Source organism: Rattus rattus, chromosome 4 (assembly GCF_011064425.1).
Source record: "Rattus rattus isolate New Zealand chromosome 4, Rrattus_CSIRO_v1, whole genome shotgun sequence".
NCBI lineage: Eukaryota > Metazoa > Chordata > Mammalia > Rodentia > Muridae > Rattus > Rattus rattus.
Genome location: NC_046157.1, coordinates 52,533,729 through 52,558,324, shown reverse-complemented (window position 1 = coordinate 52,558,324; position 24,596 = coordinate 52,533,729). Strand labels below are relative to the sequence as shown.

The window sequence follows — 24,596 nt, the reverse complement described above, 5'->3', positions numbered from 1 at the left end:
TCTCTGTCTCTGTCTCTCTCTCTCTCTCTCTGTGTGTGTGTGTGTGTGTGTGTGTGTGTGTGTGTGTGTGTGTGTGTGTGTGTGTGCAGGGCAGGAGATCCGCCTGAGTTAAAAGGAGTTGTATAGGTGCTGGGCAAGCAGACTGACTTAACTCAGATGGAAGGCAAGAACAAGCTGGTAAGCAAAGGTATCCTTTTGTTTTCCTTTTGAGTTGTGCCAGCCCAGGCCTTTATGATTTGTGATAGTTTGCCTTGTTTCCCTAACAGATTCTTTATCTGTGGACTATACTTTCCATGGCCCAACTGCTGTGCAACTGTAGACTGGGATCCTGGCAGGAAGAGCAACTCAAAATTCTACCCGGCCAAATTGCAATGCGCTTGAATTACAGGAACTCAGGATATGGCCCCCTCATGCTTTCAATCCTAGTTACCAGGACGTTGGCTGCCTCTGTTGGAGAACAGCCACCTTCAGGGACAGGGAGGGGAAAGGGACTGGGGAGGTTCCATCAAGATGGCAGCCAAGACCCTGGGGAAACTGCTCCTGGGCAGTTGGGGAGGAGACCCTGTAGTGATAGCCTGGGCAGACACAGACAAAGGGGCAGAGTAAGTTTGGATACTGTTGGAGAAATACAAGCCGAGAGGGCAGCCGGCCTAAGGAAAGTGAAAACAGACAGGCAGTGGTTGGGGGGGAAAAGGATGAAGCTTTCAGGGGAGAAGAGAGTTTAGTATAGTCGCTGGAGGGGAGGCTACAGTCACCTGGAATACTGTTGGTCAAACCATGGCTGCCACATTGGCTAGTAAGCACCAAGAAGCTGTGCAGTTTTGGGGTTAAATGTGCCAGCCCAGAGTTCTGCTCTGTCAGGCTTCATTTTCTTCCTGTGTAATGGCAGTAGGGATGACACCCATATTTATGGTCAGAAATGAATATTAATACATGCAAAGCACTTATAGTGCTTCCTGGCTCACAATGAATGCCAAAATGTTAGGTCTGGTAATAATAATAGTAATAATAATAATAGTAATAATAGTAGTAGTAATAGTAGTAGTAATAGCAATACTCAGCTATCTCGAGAATTATGGTAAAAAGCTCAAGGTCAAATCTCTCCCTACACAGTAATAGAAGGTGAGACAGCAAGGTGATGAACTGACCAGAGCATCCTGGATTTCATCTTCCACCTTTATTCTGTCTTCCTATTACTCCCCAGAAGACTTTACTTAAAAAATGAGTCAAGGGTTGGGGATTTAGCTCAGTGGTAGAGCGCTTGCCTAGGAAGCACAAGGCCCTGGGTTCGGTCCCCAGCTCCGAAAAAAAAAAAAAAAAGAACCAAAAACAAACAAAAAAAAAAAAAAAAAAAAGAGTCAAAATTTCTGGCCAGTAAAATCTTACATATCTACCGTGTTAGATTTTTTTCAAGATCCTAAAAAGACATTTTTTAAGATCAATAAATTAAATGCTATAGAAATGGCTGATGATTCTTCATGCTCACCAAATATACTATATATAGTATAAAATTATCTTGATAAATTTCAACTTGCAGTTTTAGTTGCAAGATGCTAAACTTTCATCCGTATAACTTTTAAGAACAAAATTATTGAAGCCAGCGCCACTTACTTAAAACTCTGAAAGAGGAGGGGGACTTAGGATAGCTAATTTCTTTTTTCACTTTAAGAAACGGGATGAGTCTGTGGGTGGCCAACAGCTTGGGGGGGGATGTGGGGGTGTTGTCTTCCCCTCCCCCAAGGCATTGTTCAGCCAGACTGACTTCCTCACCCTATTTGTCTAGAGAACTAGAACTTCATTCTTCCCTGGGCATCAGGGAAACCTGTGGTGCTTCCCAGAGGGGGCTAGTCCAGGCCAGTCAGTTCAGGGTGTGAGGCCCTTATCTTCACATTCCTAAACTGGGCCATGGAATTGACGACAGGAAGGACAGTTGAAGTGGGATGTCAGACAGATCTGGAATTCACTTCTTGAAGTCCAGAAATTCCTTCTTCCTTCTGGTGTTTTTTTTTTTTTTTTTTTTTTTTTTTTTAGCCTGCTGCTTAAAAACCAACCAACCAACCAACCATTCAAAAAAACACCCAACAATCAAAACAAAGCAAAAACCCAACCAACCAGGTGTGTGACTGATGCTAAGTAGATGGTTTTGAAGTTTGTTTTGAAGGGCACAGGTTATGGACAAACCTGAGAAATGAAAATGTTAAAAACCCAGGTGTCATAGATTGTATTCAATACCGTAATCTTTTGTGGAGATTTGTCTGTGGAGGTGAAGAAGATAAGTCTCCATTTGTGCTTTACTAAGATGTCTAATGCCACTGAGTAAGACCAACAAATATCCTGGCCTGTGAGGAGTATGGGGCGAGGTTCGTCGGTGTAGGCAGTGAACCTACTCTTCAGACACTCTGGACACAATTTTTCTTTCTAGGTGTTTGTGTATGACCTTGGACTAACGAAGTTATCCTTGCACGTTTATGGTTGCTAATACCTAAAATAGGGTTGAGCTGTAGGATTTGTTTCACAGAGCTAATGTGTGAACAAACAGCCTTAGTGTCGCGCCTGATAGGACAGTAAGCTCTCAATAAATTACCTTGTTATCAGAGCACTTTAAAGTTACAAGAACATTTCACTCAAAGACCCTTTCAGCTGGGGTAAGGTGGGAGCAGATGACGTCGATTGCAGCGGGATCAGCGCCTTCCAGAGGTAAGAAAACAGCAGAAGGAGGGGAGGGGAGTCCTGAGTTCGCTGTGTGTGCGCGTGTACGGGTGGGTGTGTGCATGTACGGGAATGTGAGTGTATGTGTGTGCGCTCATGTGCGTTTCCGTGCGCGCAAAGGAGTGCGGGAACTGGAACCTTATACGAAGCCCTTCTTACACCTGTGCCCCAGGGAACCCTTAGATTCCTTTTCCTGAAAAGCAAGGGTAATATTTAAAGAATAATTGGCAAGAGTCGAAGCATTAACCTGCTTCTGGGCCAGGCTAGGCGCACACGGCAAATGCCCATATAGCCCTTCGGTTCCAGGCTCGTTTCTTTGGGGTTGGGTGCAGCAGCACCCCGCCTTTCTCCCTAGAGACGCCGGCGAGGGGCGCACACTAGCCAGACCGCACCGCACCGCACCACAGCGCACGCGCACACGCTCGCCTAGCGCCCGGGAAGTGGCCGGGGGTGGGGGAGAGGGAGGAGGCCTGGAAAGTTCCACTGGGTTCTAGAGCCCAAGGTTGGTAGGCGCGGAGGCGGCGCGCAGCGGGTGCGTACGGAGATAGGATACGACCTCCCACGGGCTGCTCGAGACCGTGTCCACGCGCCGCGTGCTCAGGGGAACGGGCACGGCCCAGGAGGGAAGGCGGGCACCGACCGAGGCGCGAGTGCAGGCGCCCTCCGGGCGAGGGGGGCGGGGCCGAGGGGCGGGGCTCTCGGTGGGCGGGGCGAGCCGTCTGCGCAGCTGCCGGAGCCTTTAAACCGGGCCTCGCGGGGTCGCACGGTGCTTTCGCCGCCAGGGAGCCTACCGGCTGCATCTCCTCTCGTCTTCCACAGCACCCGGAGTTTCCCGACCTAGCGACCCCGGACTCGGTGCCGCCATCCCGGGCGATGCCCCGCTACGAGTTGGCTTTGATTCTGAAAGCCATGCGGCGGGTAAGTGACCTTCCCTCAGACCGAGTTCCCGCGCGGGCGCGCCCCGCCGCCTCTAGGCCCTCCCAGCCCCGCGTGCCCTGCCTGCGGGACACCGGGACCCCTCGCGCGGCCCGCGGGAGGTCGCGGGAGCAAAGGGGGCGCGCGTGGGTCGGGCGCTCGGCGCGGCCGCGTGCGCGCGGGAGGCGGGTGGGGGTGTGCCCGCGCGTGTGCGCGGTCGCGGGAGGGGGTGTGCCAAATACGCAGGGGGCCAGGGGGCGGGGCGGGCCTCGGACCCCGGCTCTCCGGAGTCCGATGGAAGGACTGCGGGAGGACACACGCGCGAGAACCCAGGCGGCCCCGCTCTGCGCCCACGCGTCGAGAAGCTGCTCGTCGTCCCCGCCGGCCGCTCATCCCGATCGCCTGCCCTCAGCGTCCGCGATCAGTACAGCCTTCCACCAAAGCCCGCCAGTGCCGGCTGTGTACCCCACGCACTTGTCACCGCTGTCACGCTAAAAAAAAAATCTTTTGACCTTTCTTTTTCTGACTCCAGCGAAAATCCTGCTCCGGGTACCTTTAGCCCAGTTTTATTCATCCAAGTTGTGGCCTTGCTTGTGCTTTCCGAAGACGTGTCTTCCCCCAGCTTTTGATTGATCTTGAGGTAGGGACTTTCAGGTTTGGAGGGATGATAAACCACCAGCAGCCGGGTCACGGACTGGGGTCAGCGGTGGAGGCAGCTATCTTCGTCCTCTGTTCTGAGTCAGGCACTTCTCAGTCGTCGCTGAAATCCCCATTCTTCTGAGAGAATTCGGTAACGTAGTAGCAGGTACAATTTAAAACAAAAGCAATCGTGCCATTTCTGAACTTTGGAAGCAGCTTTCTTTTAGCCCTGGGCATGTAGGCTTTGGGTCAATTTCAAGTAGTAGCTTCATTTTGAAATAAACTTAAGCCTGGGGTCATGGGCTAGGTAGGCTCTGTTGAACAAATGCAGCAGGAGGAGATTGTTAGGTGTGCCTTGTACAGGGTTAGCTTGGAAAGGACTCCAGAGCCACCTGATGGTCCAGAGGGTGGTCAGCATACCTTTGTGCCCCCAAGCTTATGGACTCTCTGCCTGGGGAGAACGTTGAGTTGTCTCACCTCTTGGTAAAGTACTTTATTTACCTTCCCTCCTCTTTGGGTTTATACAGCCTTAAAAGGAGCAACAATGGTCAGGGTTGCAAGAGTATTAAAGAGGGACCGTTTCTGATTAAGTGGAAATTGCTTAAGCCTTCCTGTATACTTTTTAGGTGATGTTAGAAACTGGAAAAAAAAATGTGTACCACCAAGATTCCCCTTTGACCTTGTGTTAGGCAAGGTGTGAGGTAGCATCGATCCTTTGTACTCCTGTGAATGGGAAACTCCTACCTAGCATGGCTGCCAGTATATTGGTAAATGTATTTTACCATTATATGGATATGTGTTCACTCTGATTCAAAAGTCGAGTATAACCTGCTCAAAGCCTTTGCCTGAGGGTAGGGTCAGAGCACCCTTGGGGAATAGGGAAGAAGAGCACTCACTCGCTCACAGTGTGGAAGTTGTACTGAGGAGATCCTTGACCCAAAGAGACCTCACTTTTTCAGTTCTGACTTTGAAAAGGTTGTTTGCTTTCAGCTTTAGAAAATTGAATTCTAACAGGATGCATACTTGTGTGGGTAAAGGAATATGCACCGTTTTAATATAAAATGCCCCAGTGGCTTGCACATCTACAGCAGGTGTTTGGGAAGCCACAGTTCCGACCTGGGACAGTTAGCTTCTGTAGCAGGAAGGCTTTCTAAACCCTGAGTTCTACGATGCATGTTGGATACCTGATAGTGCACCCGATGCATGTTGGATACCTGATAGTGCACCCTTTCATGTGACCGTATTCTTTCTCTCCAAGCATATTGTGTTCCAGAACTGAGAGTAAGCAAGCTTTGTGGCAGAAAAGGGAGTTGAGAGAATGTTGTCTGCTAGGGACTGACTCCCAGTGTTGTACTCTGGTTTTTCCTGTGCCTTCCAAACAGTCTGTCTGTCTTCCTATTGTGACTCTTGCTTTATTTTACTGTCCTTGACCTCAGGCTTGACTTACTGCAACCGAGCTTTTAGAGTTTAAAGATAGATGTTGACATGCCATAGTGCCTTTGTAGCAGATTGTCTGTGATAGTTCTCGGGCTGAGACCTCAGGATAGAAGTCCAAAAATTCTAGGGCTGTCTCCTCATTCTGTAGTTGGAGTTGACTCTCACGAGCCCTTGTTTTTGATATATTTCTAGGTTTGTGTGTTTACAGGTGCAGGCCACAGTCCTCAAGATTTGGTGCCCTTGGATTTTAATGCTATTACAAAGTTGTAATTTTGTATTCTCTAGCATAAGAAACAAGATAAAAACACGGGTAACTTCTGGAATACTGTAGAGCGTGAGGTTGGGCTTTGAGGGTGCTGACAAGTCATTGGAAAGGTAGCTGCTTAGGACACACAGCCTTGGATGTCTTCATAGAAGAGCTACCGACAGTGGCTTTGGAAGCGCTCCTACCCGGGCTTCTAATAGCTTCAGGAGAGAAAACAGGAAGGACAGACAGCTGCAGAGGGAACACCAAGCTACAGATCCCAGCAGCCTCTTCTCGAAAGGACTGATTGCCTGTGGGATGGTGAGTGTGGTCTGCTCCCTACCTCCACTTGGGAGGCACTTGGATGGAGATAGATTCAAGACTGGGCGAGGCTGAGAGTACTTGATGAGTTGCTTCTCTGGAGTCTGGGAAGAGCTATTGGACTTTTTGCAGTTTTTACTTTCAGATAGGTGAAAGGTAGTCGTGGATATGAAATGATAAAGCCATACCCAGCCCTAAAGGACTTCATAAGTTTTTTGTTTTTGTTTTTTAATACTTGAAATAGGTGTAGAAGAGGACATTTTTTAGAAGAAGAATCTGTGCAGTAGGTAAATATTCTTTGGTTACATAGTTCAGAGCACTTTGTTAGGTCTTATTCTTTTGGTCAGGTGATCGGTCATTGTTAGGATGGATTTGTGACAGCCACGAGGAAATACTTTTCTTGAAATCATGTCATTATTACTCAGGAATTGTTGTGTGTGAATTGTTTAAATAATAACTAGTTTAGTTACTAGACGGCTGAGTGTACAGTAAGATAGCATTTATATGTCCTTTTGTATATAGGGATTTTTTTTTAAACTAGGAATCGCAGTGCGTGGTGGTGCATGTCTGGGGAGTGGAGCTGGGGCGATCAGGAGTACAGTGTCACCCTTGGCTGTAGAGTGATTTGATGCCTGCCTGGAATACACAAGAACCTGCTTTCCTAAGAGCCATAGAGATGTTCAGGAGGGAGTACAGGACATCGTCACCGCATTAGAATGTGGAGCTTTGCTCAGTACTCTCCATTTTTAGTTTTAGTAAAAAGTTGATTATAATTTATAGTAGCTCACTAAAATAGTTTGCAGGATAAGAGTTTTATGGAATACTTTGGAGTTAGTTACAAAAGACTGTTGATAATTGTAACGTGCAGAAGGCAGTGATTTTTCCAAACTTAGCAGCTGAAGAGTTTCGTATTGTTTCTTTCACCCTGGCCTTTTTTATAATACAACCTGGCTAATGTTTTGTGATGCTCTAAAATTGTGTCCAATTTAGGATATTCTGGAAGAAATACTAGAAATGGTAGCCTTTTAGAACTCCCAGATGGGGCTGGCTTGACAACATTTGATCAGTAGACATGGTGAGATTTCTGTTGTTAGTTGGTGCAGAAGGTCAAGTGGAAGTGTCCAGCTATCATGTGTCATTCATATCAATCATTTTCTTGCTCTTAGCTTTAATGGTCATTCTTAGTGCTGTACTTGAAGCTACACACTTAAAAGAGCTTTGTAGACAATTTTGTACTTTAATTTGGCATTAACGTTCTCTTGGGTTACAGCTCACTGCAGCAGCAGGTGATAGAAGGAGTCTTGTGCCTGCCCCTGAGCTGCAGCTAAGTAACAAGGAGTGGCGTAGGGGTAAGGAGTATCCTGTCAGATACGCTTGTAGATCTACACTGCTGTCAGTGCACTCTACCCCAGTGGCACTCATGCACGCATTACTAATGTCTACTGTAGAGTTAGAACCCAGGTCGTATTTATAAGGAGGTTTCTACTAGATCTTTTCAGTGTAAAATACCCCAAAGCACCGAGAGCTATTTCGTAAAGTCATACTTTCCATGAGTGCTGTTGCTTGTCATGTTTAGTAGGTGAACTTTGGGACACAGAAGTCTGGCTGAGTATGCAAGTGCAAAGAGGAGTAGAGAGAGGAGGATGTGTCTGGTTATTCATATGTGTGTAAAAATTGGTGGCAGTTGATTTAATGGTAGGGATTTCTAGTTGACTTAGTCACTGGCTTTGTACTAGAATTTATAATATTCTCATGAGTTTATATATTCAAAAGAAAGGGGTATCGTCTTTTTTTAAAAAAAAAATATGCATTTTATTATTTAGACTCACCAGCAGAGGGCACCAGATCCCATTATAGATGATTGTGAGCCACTATGTGGTTGCTGGGAATTGAACTCAGGACTTCTAGAAGAGCAGTCAGTGCTCTTAACCATCTCTCCAGCCCAGGGATCTCTCCTTTTAGTGTTTCATTTAAGAAGGCCATTTTGTTAAACCATCAGATTTGTTGCAAAACATGTAATTATCTTTGTTTAGGGAAGTCAAATTTAAGGAATTAAATAAATACCTCATAGGCTATTAATTTGCATAAAAGGAAAACGGCTGGGCAATCAATTGGTCCCTCTTACTCTTCCATTGCTTGAAAGTAGAGTGCACACTGGCTCACCTGCCACTTAGCTTTTCTCCACCATGGTCTAAGAAACAGTTTCACATTTAATAGTTGAGGAAAAGGAGTGACATTTTATGGCTCTGTGGAGATGAGAAAAGTGAGGTTGTATTGAAGTATGAGCCTGTTCCGTTTATCATGTAGTTCTTTACAGGATAGACACTTTCCAGGCTTGACATTTCTCTTAGCTTTTGATGGTGCTGTTTTCTGACTTTCCTATTGTGATCCTTCCCTCTTTTGCAGTGTTTCACATTTGACATGTGGTTTGTGAATCAAGCCCCAAACTGGCTTTTCCCTCTGCTTGTTGTAGGCTCTCAGACATCACCTTGGCATTGCCAGCTGAGTGTAGAGTGTGGTTCCCAGAGTCACGTTAGTGCTGTGGAACGTCTGTTTTCGTTACCTCAGACTGAAACCGTGTGTTCCTGAGGTCTCAGTCATGTGCTTTCTGTCTTAGGTGAGCAATCTTAGATTCTTGCTTTAGTGGTTTCTTCTGCTGCTGAGAGGAGCTCTTCACTGAGGATAGTTAGCACTCATAATTTATTGGAGTACAAAGTTAGTTATTCTTGGAATATTTTAATAAATCTGAGATGAAGTTTAAGAAGGAAATAGGATTGTGTAGCTTTGATAGTTCATACTAGTTGATAGTGTGGACACTTGCTGAATTAGGGTATACTCTTTTCACAGAAGAGTGTGAAATATGGCATCACGGTGGTGGCTGATATAATTCCAAACTATTCTGACATCATTACTTAATTTCCTGTGTTCTTCACTCAGCATACTGAATAACAAAATTGTGGATCTCTGTGTCTACCATTCCCTTTCATTTTCTTCATGCATGTACTACATGGCTCTTCTGTCTGGAATCTCTCCCCTTTATACCACTTCCATGAAAACCTTCACGTTCGTTTAAGTTTACTTGCTACCTTAAACAGGTATCAAGGTCTGGCACTTAATAATGTAGACGTGGGTATTCCCAGTGTGTGCTCTGCATTGTATCATCCCCATGGGTTACTTTCTACTTTGTCCTAACAGCTAATTGATTAGTGTGTCTTACCTGCTGTGATAGGTTGTAGTTCTTTTGGGTCGGTTGTGTTTCAGTTTCATGTTTTCCTGTGTTCTGTGTAATAGGTGTTCACTAGCTGCCTTTGAGGACTGCTACTCTCTCTGTAGAGTAGTTTTTGATAGCATATAGCATGGTGACCCTCTATAACAAGCGATAACAAGTCAGTGAGCTTTCTTGGGACTGTGTTGTTTACTGCCCAAAAGTCTTTTTATAGTACTTTGCATATCATATAAATGGACTAAAATAAAGACAAACTTTATTCAGAAAACCAAGTTGGGGTCTTTGGAATGAGTTGGTCCAAGGCGAGTGGTTAAAATGGTGCCTATAGGATGAGAAGTGCTCAAGTTTTCTGAGCTCAGGAGAAGGAAGGACAGTGGGCTTGGACTCTGCCGTGTGGATTGCCTTACAGAAGCTTTCCCCTGTCAGGAAACTGGCTGGAGTTGCAGCTGCTGCGTTCGTAGATGCTGCACAGTTTGAACAAAGAGACTGTCATCATCTCCATTCTCCAAGGCTTGGTCTCATGTTAAGGTTGACCAATAAATATACAGTTCATGTATTAAAACGTTTAAGGTATGTAGGGATGGTTTGTGTCAGATATGTTGACTGGGTGAAGAGACCGGCTTCAGTATGTGCTTTGATTCTGTTGCTAAATGAGCAAACGAACATGCAATTCCAAATAAAGAGATTAGTTGCTATGGTAGGATCAGTAAGAACTGGCAGCGGGAGACCTGGAAGGTTCTTTAGAGGCTGATAGAACCTGTTTAGAGGCCGCTTGCACGTCCTAGGATTTTTAAGCATTTTAGACCCCTAGTTTCTCATTTCTGAATGAGGATGATCCGTACTGAAGGCCTTTGAAGGAGAAATGGATGCACAGTGTGCCTCCAGAATAGCTTCCGAACGCTATTTCCCATCGATCCTTTACTGATGCCTCACAAGGTAAACTTAATCCGCTTACTGTATCAGCAGCATCCAGTACTGAAACACAGTTGTTGCTCACCGTGAATTAGTGTGGTTAGTGCTGGTCACTCCAGTGACCGCTGCACTTGTGACCTGGGCTCACCACCCTTTCTCACTCTTGCTTCTTTGTAGAAATCAGGTTTTATAGGAAATCCAGTCTTCAGAATGTTGGCACCATGGGCCAAATGAGGTATGTCTAGATCAGGTAGCGCTCTCACTTTGTAACTTCTGAGTTAGTTAATTGGGTTTAAGTGGCTGTTCCAAATCTCTTTGGACAGTCATATAGACAAAGTCCACCTTGTTTATTTGTCATTGGTTTATAATGGACTAATTACTTACTCAGTAAACATGAAATATGTTCAATTCTTAAAAAATAACTACAAAAACCCAAACCAAAAAACCCTAGCATTTGTAGTTTCAGATTGTTGGATTATGTGAGGCCGCTTAGGCTAAAGTGCACGGAGAGGCTTCGGCGGTGCATCTGACTAGTGTGCCTTGACAGTGGGAGCTGTGAGGAACGGCATCTACATACACTGACACTTTAATTGTTGGATTATTTTAAGGATGCTTAGCTTTACTTTTGTTTTTCCTTTGTCTTTTTCCCTCCCTGTCCAGGTAGAATTTCCACTGTGCTAACCAGACTGACTGGCTTAGTACTCAGTACATAACCCAGGCTGGTCTCTAATTCATGCCATTCCTCCTGCCTCAGCCTCCTGAGGACTCTTACAGGGGTAAGCCACCATGCCCTGCTCATCAGGGCTGCTTGATCTGCACCCATTTTATTGATTTCTTAGGGGTTAGAGTTAGTGCTTCCACACAGTGATGCTTTGTCTGGAACATGACATTTATGGCCAGGAGGAAGATGGTAATCGTTAATCCATGATCCTCAAAATAGAGCGTTAGGGAAAACAGTGCACTTTCTTAGTCAAAACTGGAGACTGAGTTTCTATTTGTGACTAGGCTCTGTGCTTCTGTAGAGTAGAGACCATGAGTACCTCAACTAATCTTTTCTTTGTCTTTCTCCCTTCTTTACTCCTACTCCAGATACCTGACATCACATTGCACATTTGAACCCTCAGCTCCAGGCCCTTGTGAGCATACCTTTCGGAAAGGCTGTCTCAGTTGACTTGTTTGGTTCTCCTTTGCCTTACTAATTTCTCCTGTGATGTACAGTGTCCTTGTTAAGAGAACCTTTACTCAGTTTTTGAATACCCAAGAGATTGGTACTTAGGTAAGACCTTAGAAAATTGGAAGTGAAAGCATAAAAGTAACCAAGTATCTCCCGGTATCTCCCGGAGTCCTGAGGCTTCAGATCCTGGTACTTAGCTGCCTTTCCCTATAATCAACAGGAGTCTATTTTGACTTGGCTTTTATTTTACTTTTGGAAAATGTTCTCCTTGACATCTGTTCTGGCCATTAAATTCTTCCATTTTATCAGGTGCAGCAGCAGGAGCCAGATTGCTATGTCTGTAGCCAGAGAGTAGTGCTGTGGATGCTCAGTGGCTGGGATGAGGTTCCCACCAGGGATGTGCAGTTCTTGTCTCTGTTAGAAAAGCACAGAAACGGCTAACATCTCCAGTAAGTGCATCGCAGATAGAAACATCCAGTGGGTGCGGGCTTTGGTTCAGTGGTAAGGTGAGTTTCAGTTGGTGAGTTAAAAGTTAAAATTTGAGCATAGGCTATTTGCCTGGTGTTTTCTAGCATACATGTACTTTTGCTCCTCTGTTTGCCTTTTAAATTGCTTGACCTCTTAAGTCAGTGATCCAGTCTAGGTTGTTTTGATTGTTCTTTTGTTGGTGTACTGCTTGCTGGCTGATTTGTTAGCTGTAACAGAGAGAGTGCCTGTGTGGAGTTTGTGATCTGAAACCATAAGTCGGCAAGTTTCTGACAGGGACAGCCCAAGCCTGAGGCCTTGGAGCACTCTGGTCTCACAAGAATGCCACTTTCCTGTGTGGACGAAGTAAGTTTTTATTTTCCGGGGTTGTTGTTGTTGTTGTTGTTTTCCAAATTCAGTCTGTAAGAGAAAAAGAGTGAAGAAATTTGAGAATTTCTCCTAATAACATTTTTTTTTGTTGTTGTTGTTGTTAAATATTTTACCTGATTAGGATGAAATTACTGGAAGTTACTACTAAAATTTTCAAGATCTTATCTTCTGATATCCAAAGGAAAGCGGTTCAGATCCTTTCTCTGGAATTTTACATCTTTTCGTGTCTTACCTGAAACAGAAGAGTAGAGCCTCCTGCATTCCGTGTTTGCAGCAACATACATGCTTTGCGCTGATTTATTCAGGATATTGTTAAGTTATTCTGTTTCTGGTCTTAGTTTTGCTTCTTGAAAAAAAAAATTCTTTTTCCTTAGGGGAAGTTAGGACACAGCTAAACTGGCTTTCATAGGAGGCCTTGTTCTTAGGAGAGTTAGAGAGACTGTTTTATCATGAAGATGCTGTGGTTGCAGTGTCTGTCTCGTCACATGGGAAAAGAGAAGCCATGTAGTAACTGTTCTAGGAACAGGTTTTCTAGAAACATGAAACAGAAACCAAGTAGGTTGAACACCTACATGCACACACATACCTATACTCCTGTGAAGGTGAGCTCTAACGTTGACCTGGTTGTGTTTACTGCTTTAGGTTATATGGTCGTTAGCCTTAGAGAGGGATAGATACTCAAGTTGTACTGCCCAGTCTCAGTGATTACTGAAGTAGAGGCTGTGTGTGTGAATATGAGGTATGTGCTTTTCCTCCACTTTGGATTCTTCAACATCTTGAAGATTAGTGTGATTCACATTATGAAGAAGAAGAGGAAAGAGGAGGGGGGAGAGGGGGAAAAGGAGGAGCAGGGGGAGTGTTCAGCATCACATGGCTTACCCAGGCTAGGACTCTGGCAGTCTGAAGTGGGAGCCATGCCTTTATTAATTACATCTGTACTGTAGCTTAGTCCAAGTGCTTTTGTGTTGAATGTAGTCTACATCTATTGGGTACCAGTAGGTGCCAGTACTACCATGTATTTCAGGAATGCTCTGGTTAATACATAGTCTGAGTGTTCATGGTTTTCAAGGTTCAGATTCTAGCAGGAGACACTAGCAAATGTGTGTAAAGAAACAGAAGGTGCTAAGTTGCTTTATAGTTAAGGTGCTCAGATAAGGTGGAAACTCAGTACATAGATGAGCTGAGGCTGTTAACTGGAGCATAAGGAGGTCTTGATGGAGTTGTATTCATACATTTTTCAGCTCAAAAGATGTTGACAACTACTGCTGTTACTTTTTAGAAAAACCTTGCTTGAAAGAGTTGACAGAGCACAGAATTACTTAGTAGTTTTTCTGCATTCCCCTTGGCCCGTCTTGACACAGGCTCTCATGTATTTCAGCTGTTCCTGAACTTGGGAAGACCTTCAGCTTCTGTCTCTCCTGGGTCCACGTCCCAAGTGTAGCATGTGCCAGCGTATCTGGTTTATACTGTCCTGGGGATGGAACCTTCTCAATGAGCTGTATCCTCAACATCTCCACAATTCTTTAATTTGATAGTATCTGATGTTGCCTTGGGGTGCGTATTCCCACATTTCGTAGGTGTGATAAGGGTTAGGCCTACATTAATAGCACCGCTCAGCTCTAACAGATCCACCAGCCTTAGTCTTTAGCTACTTCTGTTGCCTGTTTTTGAAGTGTATTTTATACTTTGTTTAACCCTTAAAGTTTTAAACTGTTACAAGAACAGTCGATTTTAGTTTTCATCACAAGTTGTTAGAAGTCATACAATCTTTTTTTTTTTTAAAGATTTATTTATTTTATTTATATGAGTGCACTGTTGCTGTCTTCAGACACACCAGAAGAGGGCATCAGATCCCATTACAGATGGTTTAAGCCACCATGTGGTTGCTGGGAATTGAACTCAGGACCTCTGGAAGAGCAGTCAGTGCTCTTAACCACTGAGCCATCTCTGCATCCCTACATCTCTGTTTAATCTGAGATCTGAGTGATGTACACCTTGATACTAGTTAGGAGTGAGAGCTTCTCAAGTGCAGTGCAGGCATTGCATTAGAAATTGGTATAATAGTCAATTTATACTGAAATTTATTTAATTTTAGTTTTTAAAAACATTAGTAGTAAGTCAAGGATCATGCTTTTAGGTGTTGTTTGGTTTCCTTGGGCAATTCCACAACCTTTTCCAGAATGCCATTGGTGCTTTGCAGAATCCACACATCACTCAGGGTCTTCTGCAGTTCCTCCTTGTGCTTAGAGGCGGAGTAGATACCTCAGTAGGACTCTGCACAGGGATGTCAGCATTGTGTTGGGCGCTGTGCCAGTGTCTTGTTGGGGATAGTAAGCAGTTACCTGGTTTGATGATGTGTTAGATGACTCTGTGTTAAATGGTGCCTCCTTTCCTTTTGTGACAAGTGACATGTGGAATAGTAAACTTGGAACTGGATATTTTGATCTTGAGCAGGTATGTACTGACTTTCATACTTGAGTCAGTTACTGCTGGAAGACGTCAGTTTAAAAGCAAAAGCAAAGATGAGTACACCAGTTCTCCTGTAACCAGGAGAGTTTTACTGTGACGCCCTTTAAAAACAGCCACCTTACCATCTGCTGTTACGTCTTCACTGTCCTTTACTCCATTCTGAATTGGAACAGGTTTCACAGGTTACACTTCCTTACTGGTCTCACATGCTGTTAATAGTAGTGAATCCAATGTCTGCGTGCGCACAGTGTTCTTTGAGTTTCAATTTTCTGGAAGGTAGTGGGTAGGAATTTGGGTTCTTGAGGCGTACGTTTGTGGAGTACCGTGTAGTTATGGTCATGTGGCATTCCATTATAAGACTGACTTGTCAGTTAGCCACCAGTGTTTGTCCTAAGGGTTTTAGCACAGGTGCCATTACCGCAGGTGCATTGCTGTGCAGGATTGTGTGGGTCGTAAATGTTGCTTCCTCCTTTCTTGCATCAACTAGTTGTGTTTTTCTTGATGTGTATTCATTTCTGCTCATCTGTGTTTGTGTTTTCCTGAAGAATACTACAAAAGGATGCAATTCCATAACCACAGAGGTGTTCCTGTATTTCAGCAACCCTTGACACTCCTCAGTTCTTGCTTGTTTTTAGTCCTATTAGGGATCAAACCCAGGGCCCTGTGGAGGCCAGGCAAGTGCTGTACCACTGACCTGCATCCCCAGCCTCAGTTTTCTTACCTTTAAATTGGGAATAATTGCATCTGCTATTGAGATCTTGTGAGGACTGGAGGAGTTTCTCTATGTGCTGTACCAGCACTGCTTGGTGTTTGCTCAGTGCTGGTACAGGGACCCTTTCATCCGGGCTGCAACTCGGTGAGTGTTCACCTAGCCTGTGGCAGGTTCAGGAGTAAGCACCCGGCACTAATGATCATTATAGTTAGTGATGCAACTCAGGTCTGTTGGAGAGGTGGAGAAGGTCAAAGTAGCACATAAGCTATCACAGCAGGAAGCTCAGACTTAGGGACTTGCTGCCTGCCTGCCTTCAGAGTGTGTGGGAGCAGTCGTCTAAGAAGAAACAAACATGAAGCAACACAAAGAGCAGTAGATGTGAAACATGTTCCAAAGAGGAGTTAGGACAGTAAAGGGGACTGCTGGGAGGGGTGGGGGGCAGGTGGCATCCCCAGGTATACATTTCTATCTCAACAAAGGTCTTTCTTGCACGTAGAATGAGCCCATCATTCTACATACACCTATTTGTACCTGCTTGAAATTGAGGGAAGGAAGTGCTCTGTTCCTTTTTGACCTCTTAAATCTGCCATCTCCTACTGCTTAAGGAGCCATTCTTGGTGCTCGGTGATTGTGCAGGAGATCTGAACTTTACAATCTCAGTGCAGTACCTGTGAAGGAAACACCGTGTAAAGGACACTGGAGTCCAGTTGCTGGGCGTGTGATGTATGTCGGATGGTGATGTGGAAGGAAGGCAAACTGGAGGGGTTGAGGTAGACAGGGAGCAGACACCGAAATAGAGAGCAGGAGTGGGGACGGCCTTGAATGTGGAATCACACAGGTTCTTGTATGTGTTAGGCAACACTCTGAAACTGAACTTCATGTACCTTAATCTTTGTGTTTTTAATATCATTTTCTCCACATACTCACTTACACACGATTGCACTTAAATCCTTGAGTTGGATTTTGTTACATGTGCTCTTTGCAGTGTTCTGTTCATGTTCGCCATGTGTCTGCCATGAGGATTTTCTGGCCACTCCACATTGTTTCTTTTGAGCTGGTCTTTTATTTATGGTCTTTATGCAGCCCCACAGACTGGCCTCAAACTTGTGATCCTTCTGCTTCAGCCTTCCCAGGATTACAAGGATGTGCTATCATGCCTAGCTTGCAAACGAGTTTTTAAACGCATATGATGTGTGGAGGTGTTTTTTTTAATCTATCATTAGTATTTTTGTCTGTCAGCACAGGAAGACTTTCTCTGAAGGCAGTCAGTATTTCAGTATAGTTAGGGACAGAAGCAATACAGATACTGACGGTATACAAATTCTACCTTATACACAACTAGATTCTGGGGCAGGTTAACTCTTTGTTTTCTCGTGTATAAAATGATCACAATAACTGTCATGATGATGATCATGAGGGCTTTAAGATTTCAGTTTAACTCATTTATAACAGTTTATAACTCATTTATAGCATTGCCTTTAACTGTACCCATGATTAGGTGACATCCATGTCAGTTATATTAAGAAAACTTGTTTTTGCTTTTAAGTGTCCCTGGTAAACTGTACTATGTCTACATTCTGCCTCTTTAAAGTCAAGTTAGAAGACAGCTATGTGAGTACTTAATACTTCGCCTCAGGGGTTATTTACTCCACTCACAGAATTGTCATTGTTGGACTTGACTCAAGATGACATAAAGTGAAAATGTGTGTGAAAAGTCTAAGATGACATAAGTTTTGGTGTTTCCTCAAATCAAAGACGTAAGTTGATGGAGTGGTTGGGAACCTCTTTAAGACTTTGTAAATGAATTGCACACTCTGAGTACATTGTCTAATTTTACTCATTTGTTCTGTACATAAATAACATGTGTGAAGGCTCTGGAACCCCTTGCATGCAGTTGACAGGTAACAGGCAGAGTCCTCCTTCCCAGTCTGTTCAGGCTGGAGAGAATGAGTTGAGCCGAGCTGCCACCCTGTTGTTGGGGCAGTATCAGGACTTTCTCCATGTTGGTTATGTCCCTGTGATCAGGCAGTGGTTGCACATCACACTTGACGTTCACAGAGATATATTGTTATAATTAGGAACTGACAGATCTTCAGGTCCTGCTCTTCTCAGAGCCACTATTTCCTGCTGTGATAAAGGACCTGTACCTGTGTCCGGGCAGCCTATACCTGCTGTTTGGCTGGGTCATGCAATCCAGTGTTAACCTGTGCGGCTTTGTGGTAGAGACAAAGGAGGTCTCTTTTGTAACCCTTACATTACCAGAAGCTGAGTACTTTTCATTTCTGTCACTACAGTCTTGACTTGCTAGGCCTACCACCGACAGTGCTGGGTTACCCCAAAGCTAAGGACAGTGCAGTTGGTCATTTTCAGGGTCAACATAATCTATGCCATAGGTTCTCAGCCTTCCTAATGTGGCAACCCTTAATACAGTTCCTCATGTTGTGGTGACTTCAACCATAAAGTTGTTTTCAATGCTACTTCATAACTTTGACTTTGCTACTCTTACAAAACATAATGTCGATATCTGATATGCAGGATGGTCTTAGGTGACCCCTATGAAAGGATTGTTTGTTTTTGGGGTTGCTACCCACAGGTTGAGAACCACTACTTGATGCTTTGTTAGTTCACTTATATCTTGAAATTGCAACAGGAAACCAAGCTGAACTCAGTGACTATTTTCCTTGTTGCCTGTTTGGTGCTAGGACCTGTGGCTTTTCCTTTTTTAGATATATGCATCCTGGATTTCATAGATCGTTGCAAGTGATTTTCCGGTTTGGCGTATCAATAAAGTAGTCGCCTTAGACAGTAAAAATAAGATTCAGTGTTTAACTAGCTGTTTTCATAATTGTGTTTCTAACACCTAAAGGAGTTAATGGTTGATTTAAGTTGACTTTCACATCTCATCTTTTCTTCCCTTGTTGGTCAGACACAGCACCGTGTGTATTTCTCTCCTGTCTGTGGGTCTAATTCATTAATGCATGAACAACAAGTCTGCATTCTGAGTGTGAAACTATAAGTAATGTATCACCCATGGCTTTAGTGGACAAAGTCCTGCTACTTCAGAACACCTTTGTGTTTGAAATTATCATGAATCTGCCTATTATGGGGGACCATTTCTGTATGCTCCAAATATTTCTGTTCTGGAAATGTTTTCCTTAAAAAAAAGTTATATCAAAGAAAACTATTAACTGTGAAAAAAGGCTTATGAATACAAAATATAGTTTAAAATGTTGCATGTCAGATGGAGGTGTTTCCATGTGTATTCTTCCTAAAATAAAGGAACTTTGGACCTTGTTCATGGTGCTTTTATTGAAGAATTATTCACTTCTTAAACTTAATAATATACAAAATTTATTGTATATTTTATTTAGGACCCTACCCTCCACTTAAAGAAATGTGAAATAGTCTTGAGAAGCTGAAATTCAAGGCTTTGGTAATGTCTGTTCATAACTGACACTTGAAGTGTACTGTCATTGTACTGTAGTACTTATGTCTTTGTACAATCTGAATTGACCTGTTTCGTTTACTATTTTCTATTTTGAATTCTTTAAAAAGTATTAATCCCTGTAAGTACTTTAAGTTAGAAAACTCTAAAAACATAACTACACGCTATTACAGTGTCCAGTGAGAAGCTGGTGTCAGCAGCGGCTTTGGGGGAGCTGAAAGAGAGAAGACAGATTCACACACTTCCTGGTTTTTGAGACAGTCCCACGGTGGCCCAGGCAGGCCTGGGACTGAATGAAGCAGTCCTTTGCCTCAGCATTCTCAGTGCTGGGATTGCAGGTGTGTGTCCCTGTGTCCAACCGTGGACAGTTCTGAGTTCAAATTTGGCCGCTCTGTTTCCTGTGATGGCAGATTTAAGGGAGTTAGAACTCAGACCCTGTATGGGAATTTCAGCCAGATGGACCATTCTACAGAAAGCAGAATGTGACTTAGCTGATGCCGTGAGTGAGTCCTATTTGACAGAGAAAGAGATGGTCCTAGCACTGACTTCTAGTGATAGAGACAGGAAGTGTGTCCCTTGCTTTTGGGTGCTTTGCCTCTGAATTCATAAGCTGCTGCATCAACAGTGGTCAGAAACAGATCCCCTCCACCCTCCAAACAATGGCCTTTGGAAAACATGCTAAACTAATACCAAGAAGAGCTTTATGTGAAGGTCCTTGGAACCAGCAAGGGTTTAGCTTTGTGAGTGAACAGGTGACAGGGTACACCAATCTTCGAGTCATAGGGTGTCTCCACCAAAGGCAGGTCTCATGACTGCGCTCTGCATTGTGGCTGAGACACTTAAAGCTATCCTAAATAAATAGGTTTATTAGTCATCTTAGAGCTTACTGCAGTTTTGGAGGGTTCTTCCTAAATAATTTGGAAGGTTTTTGTTTGTTTTATTTTTGTTAAACCTGAAAGATTTGGAGAATTAAGAAAGCAGTTATTAAATATCTTCAGGATTTGGCAAGTATGAAGTAATGATACAAATTTATACTTAAGTTGGTTTTTTTGTTTCGTTTTGTTGCTTTTGGCAGTCTCTTGTCACTGTCATGACTTTGAGGAGGCAGGATTTTAATGTGGATTTTTTATTTGCATTTTTTAAATGTAGGTGTGATTATTGTGCGCATTGTAAGGGTGCTGGAGATGACAGAGTGCCATTCTCTAGGGAGTGGCATGGGTTAGACCTGAGGAGTGTGTAGGGCTCCGGTCTTTAGGAAACGACTCTCTTCTTCCTGGTGAGAATGTGCTCATGTTTTTACTTTTTAAAAATTGGTTATTTTATTTATTTGGTGAGCTTTTAAGTTTTTAACAGTATAGTTTTATTTCAAGCTGTTTTGAGAAAAAGTAGCCTTATTTTTATTTATGGCTCCTGAGTTTACTGTTGATTTTTAAAAACAAAATACGTAGGTTTATAGAAGCAATGGTTTTTCTGAAGCATGTGAAGCTTTATTCAGTGTACGCACAGTCACGTAGATCTTAGCATGTGGCTGTAATACTTTGAGTAACAACAGTATTTTTAATGATCTGTCAGCTGTTTTTATGATTAACTGAAGATTTAGGATTTGTTTCTTTACTAATTGGAGAACCATCAGCTTTATAATTTGATTGTAGTTACATTTAAATGTGTGTTTTACAGAGTGATCATCTTAATCCAGAACTGAAAATGTCAGATGGATTTATTGAAGATGATTTAATGGTTGACAACTGCTTTGTTCGGGTTTAGAAGAAGAATAACAAATTATTCATTCTTCCAGAACATCGTCTCCCTTTGCTTTTCATTCAAGAAGAAAGAATTAAGACACATCACAGTGTTGAAAATATTCTATAAGATCAAACCTTGAGTGAAATGCTTTTCTCTTCTTAGATTTTGTTTTGGAATTATTACCTGAAAAAGGGAAGAAGGAAGGGAAAGATGTTGTTACTTCTAAAGTTTTCTCTTTATTCCTTCCAGTACCTCCCTAGCAGAAAAGTGTCATAAAGGTAGTGTGCAGTATGGGGAGTTGTGTGTTGTACCACTTTTGTGTAGGGTGTCTTGTTTCTCATTAGCCATTTATAACTCTAGGTTTCCTTATGGCTATGCATTGACTATAGGAACATTTAACTTCTCAGGCAGATGCTAACACCTAGTAAATGTACCTGCATCTAGGACTCTAGGTAGCCTAATGTTAGTCCCCCTTCCCCTAGTTCTGCAAGGATTAATAGTATTTGAAATTCTGTTTTTGCTTTGTTAGGAAAATGTAGTGTCCCCCTGCTCCTTAGGGTGCTTTAAGATGTCCATCTCTGTTCTGAGCTGAGCTGGTTATAGTGGGACAAGAAAGGATGATGCTCATGGTGGGCAGATGCAGTTGTTTTTAGCTCAAAACAATGGCTGCTATCATCTATCCTCTGTGACAGTATTGATTGTGCTTTGCAGTTATTAAAATGTATTATAAACGTTTTTCTTTTAATAACAAATGTTGCGCCGCCATGTTTGCTCGATTGAAAGTTTCCTCATCGCTCGGTGAGACACTCCTCTAATTCAATCTTTGTCTTTTGTCTTTGCTGCCTTGCAGGGTTGGTACAGTAGGCTTCACTAGACTTAGCTGCAACTCAGAATTTCTCCTCCAGCACCTGAGTAAATGCTGATGGTCTTGTGGAGAGTGGATTAAGAGTACGAGCTAAGTTCTCAATCCCAATTGAGAAGCGGAGGAAATTTAAACTGTCTCCTTCCAAGTTTATCACAGCCACCACCATCAAGACAGCAAACCAAAGGACAAAGACTTTGAACTGCTGTGTTGCTCTGTGTAGTCCAGTGCACGCATGGTTTACAGACTTGGCTGGGGTTACTAATAAGTAATAAAAAGCTGGACACTTCTGTCATTCGGACATTTTACTCACAAGTTCCCAGAATGAGGGCTGTGCTGGAGACAGCAGACATTGCCATAGTGGCCCTGTATTTTGTCCTGGTCATGTGCATTGGTTTCTTTGCCATGTGGAAATCTAATAGAAGCACTGTGAGTGGATACTTCCTGGCCGGGCGCTCTATGACCTGGGTGGCCATTGGTGCCTCTCTGTTTGTGAGCAATATTGGGAGTGAACACTTCATTGGGCTGGCAGGATCTGGAGCAGCCAGTGGATTTGCAGTGGGCGCATGGGAGTTCAATGCCTTGCTGCTCTTGCAACTTCTGGGATGGGTTTTCATCCCTATTTACATCCGCTCAGGGGTGTACACCATGCCTGAATACTTGTCCAAGAGGTTCGGTGGCCATAGGATTCAGGTCTATTTTGCGGCCTTGTCCCTGCTCCTCTATATCTTCACCAAGCTCTCAGTGGATCTGTACTCAGGGGCCCTCTTTATCCAGGAGTCCTTGGGTTGGAACCTTTATGTGTCTGTCATCCTGCTCATTGGCATGACTGCTCTGCTGACCGTCACTGGAGGCCTTGTTGCAGTGATCTACACAGACACTCTCCAGGCTCTGCTCATGATCATTGGGGCACTGACACTTATGGTTATTAGCATGATGAAGGTTGGAGGGTTTGAGGAAGTTAAGAGAAGGTACATGTTGGCCTCACCCAATGTTGCTTCCATTTTGTTGACACACAACCTTTCCAACACAAATTCTTGTATGGTGCATCCTAAGGCAGATGCCCTAAAGATGTTGAGAGATCCAACAGATGAAGACGTTCCATGGCCTGGATTCATTCTTGGGCAGACCCCAGCCTCCGTGTGGTACTGGTGTGCTGACCAAGTCATCGTGCAGAGGGTTCTAGCAGCCAAAAACATTGCTCATGCCAAAGGCTCTACTCTGATGGCTGGCTTCTTGAAGCTCCTACCAATGTTTATCATAGTCGTACCTGGAATGGTTTCCAGGATACTGTTTGCTGATGATATAGCTTGCATCAACCCAGAACACTGCATGCAAGTGTGTGGAAGCAGAGCTGGGTGCTCCAATATTGCTTACCCACGCCTGGTGATGGAGTTGGTTCCTGTGGGCCTTCGGGGCCTGATGATGGCAGTGATGATTGCAGCTCTGATGAGTGACTTGGACTCCATCTTTAACAGCGCCAGTACCATATTCACCCTCGATGTGTACAAGCTTCTCCGCAAGAGTGCAAGCTCGCGGGAACTGATGATTGTGGGCAGGATATTTGTGGCTTTTATGGTTGTCATCAGCATAGCATGGGTGCCAATTATTGTGGAGATGCAAGGAGGCCAAATGTACCTTTATATCCAGGAGGTGGCGGATTATCTGACCCCTCCGGTGGCGGCCCTCTTCCTTCTGGCAATTTTCTGGAAACGTTGCAATGAGCAAGGGGCTTTCTATGGTGGAATGGCAGGTTTTGTTCTTGGAGCTATCCGTCTGATACTGGCTTTCACCTACCGTGCTCCTGAGTGTGACCAACCTGATAACAGGCCCAGCTTCATCAAAGACATCCATTATATGTATGTGGCTACAGCATTATTTTGGATCACAGGACTCATTACTGTAATTGTTAGTCTTCTCACACCACCTCCCACGAAGGATCAGATTCGTACCACTACTTTTTGGTCAAAGAAGACCGTGGTGACGAAGGAGAGTTGCTCTCAGAAAGACGAACCATATAAGATGCAAGAGAAGAGTATCCTGCGATGCAGTGAGAATAGTGAAGTCATCAGCCACACTATTCCCAATGGGAAGTCTGAAGACAGCATTAAGGGGCTCCAACCTGAAGACGTTAATCTGCTGGTGACATGCCGAGAGGAGGGCAACCCAGTGGCTTCCATGGGTCATTCAGAGGCAGAAACACCAGTAGATGCTTATTCCAATGGGCAAGCAGCTCTCATGGGTGAGAGAGCGCGAGAGAAGGAAACAGAAAGTAGAAGCCGGTATTGGAAGTTCATAGACTGGTTTTGTGGCTTTAAAAGTAGAAGCCTGAGCAAGAGGAGCCTCAGAGACTCGATGGACGAGGAGGCCGTTTGTTTGCAGATGTTAGAGGAGACCCCACGCGTCAGAGTGATCCTAAACATTGGACTTTTTGCTGTGTGTTCACTCGGGATTTTCATGTTTGTTTATTTCTCCTTATGAACTTATGGATATGGTGAGATACTTAAAAAAAAACATGGTCTTTGAAAACAAAAATGTAACTGCTGCAGCTCTCAGGCATTGTTTATGCTGAAGGTTTTAGCCAAATTCTACTTAGCAGAAAAATCATCTATTTGCAAGACTATTTTCCCAGAGATGGAGGAAAAGTAAATCTGCAACTTATCTGAAACAAAGCAGAATGAATTGTGCAAAAAAAAAAAAAAATGTGGTTTTAGAGTTTTCCATACCAAAGTAAGGAGAGACCAATTATTCTCATAGATCACCTAGAACAGAACACGTGTTAAGGTATCATGAGTAAAGTGTCTTGTCTACATTGCCAAGTATTGGTAGACTTTATGCTGAAGTAAATTTGCTCATTTATAAGTTTTTTGTCTCTAATCCCTGCTATAGTTAAAAAACTGAATTTGTAGAGACTGTATGATTAATTACGTCCT

At 43.7% G+C, this 24,596-nt stretch overlaps 2 protein-coding genes across 2 annotated transcripts in view; both read left to right on the top strand.

Moving 5' to 3' along the window:
• Positions 1 to 156: 156 nt before the first annotated feature.
• Mrps6 (mitochondrial ribosomal protein S6) overlaps positions 157 to 24,596 on the top strand; it is a 55,895-nt gene continuing 31,455 nt past the window's right edge. Inside the window, exons 1-2 of the mRNA XM_032899669.1 lie at positions 157 to 177; positions 3,220 to 3,627. Of these exons, the coding sequence (XP_032755560.1) occupies positions 157 to 177; positions 3,220 to 3,627 (429 nt within the window). The remainder of the gene's footprint in view (positions 178 to 3,219; positions 3,628 to 24,596) is intronic.
• On the top strand, positions 3,515 to 24,177 carry Slc5a3 (solute carrier family 5 member 3). Its single transcript, XM_032900410.1, has 2 exons — positions 3,515 to 3,627; positions 21,652 to 24,177. Exon 2 carries the CDS (start codon positions 21,988 to 21,990, stop codon positions 24,142 to 24,144), a length of 2,157 nt encoding a protein of 718 aa, XP_032756301.1. The 5' UTR covers positions 3,515 to 3,627; positions 21,652 to 21,987; the 3' UTR covers positions 24,145 to 24,177.

What these genes read in the sequence shown, in the direction of transcription:
- Slc5a3 (XM_032900410.1), top strand. Translation starts at nt 21,988, where the DNA reads ATGAGGGCTGTGCTGGAGACAGCAGACATTGCCATAGTGGCCCTGTAT.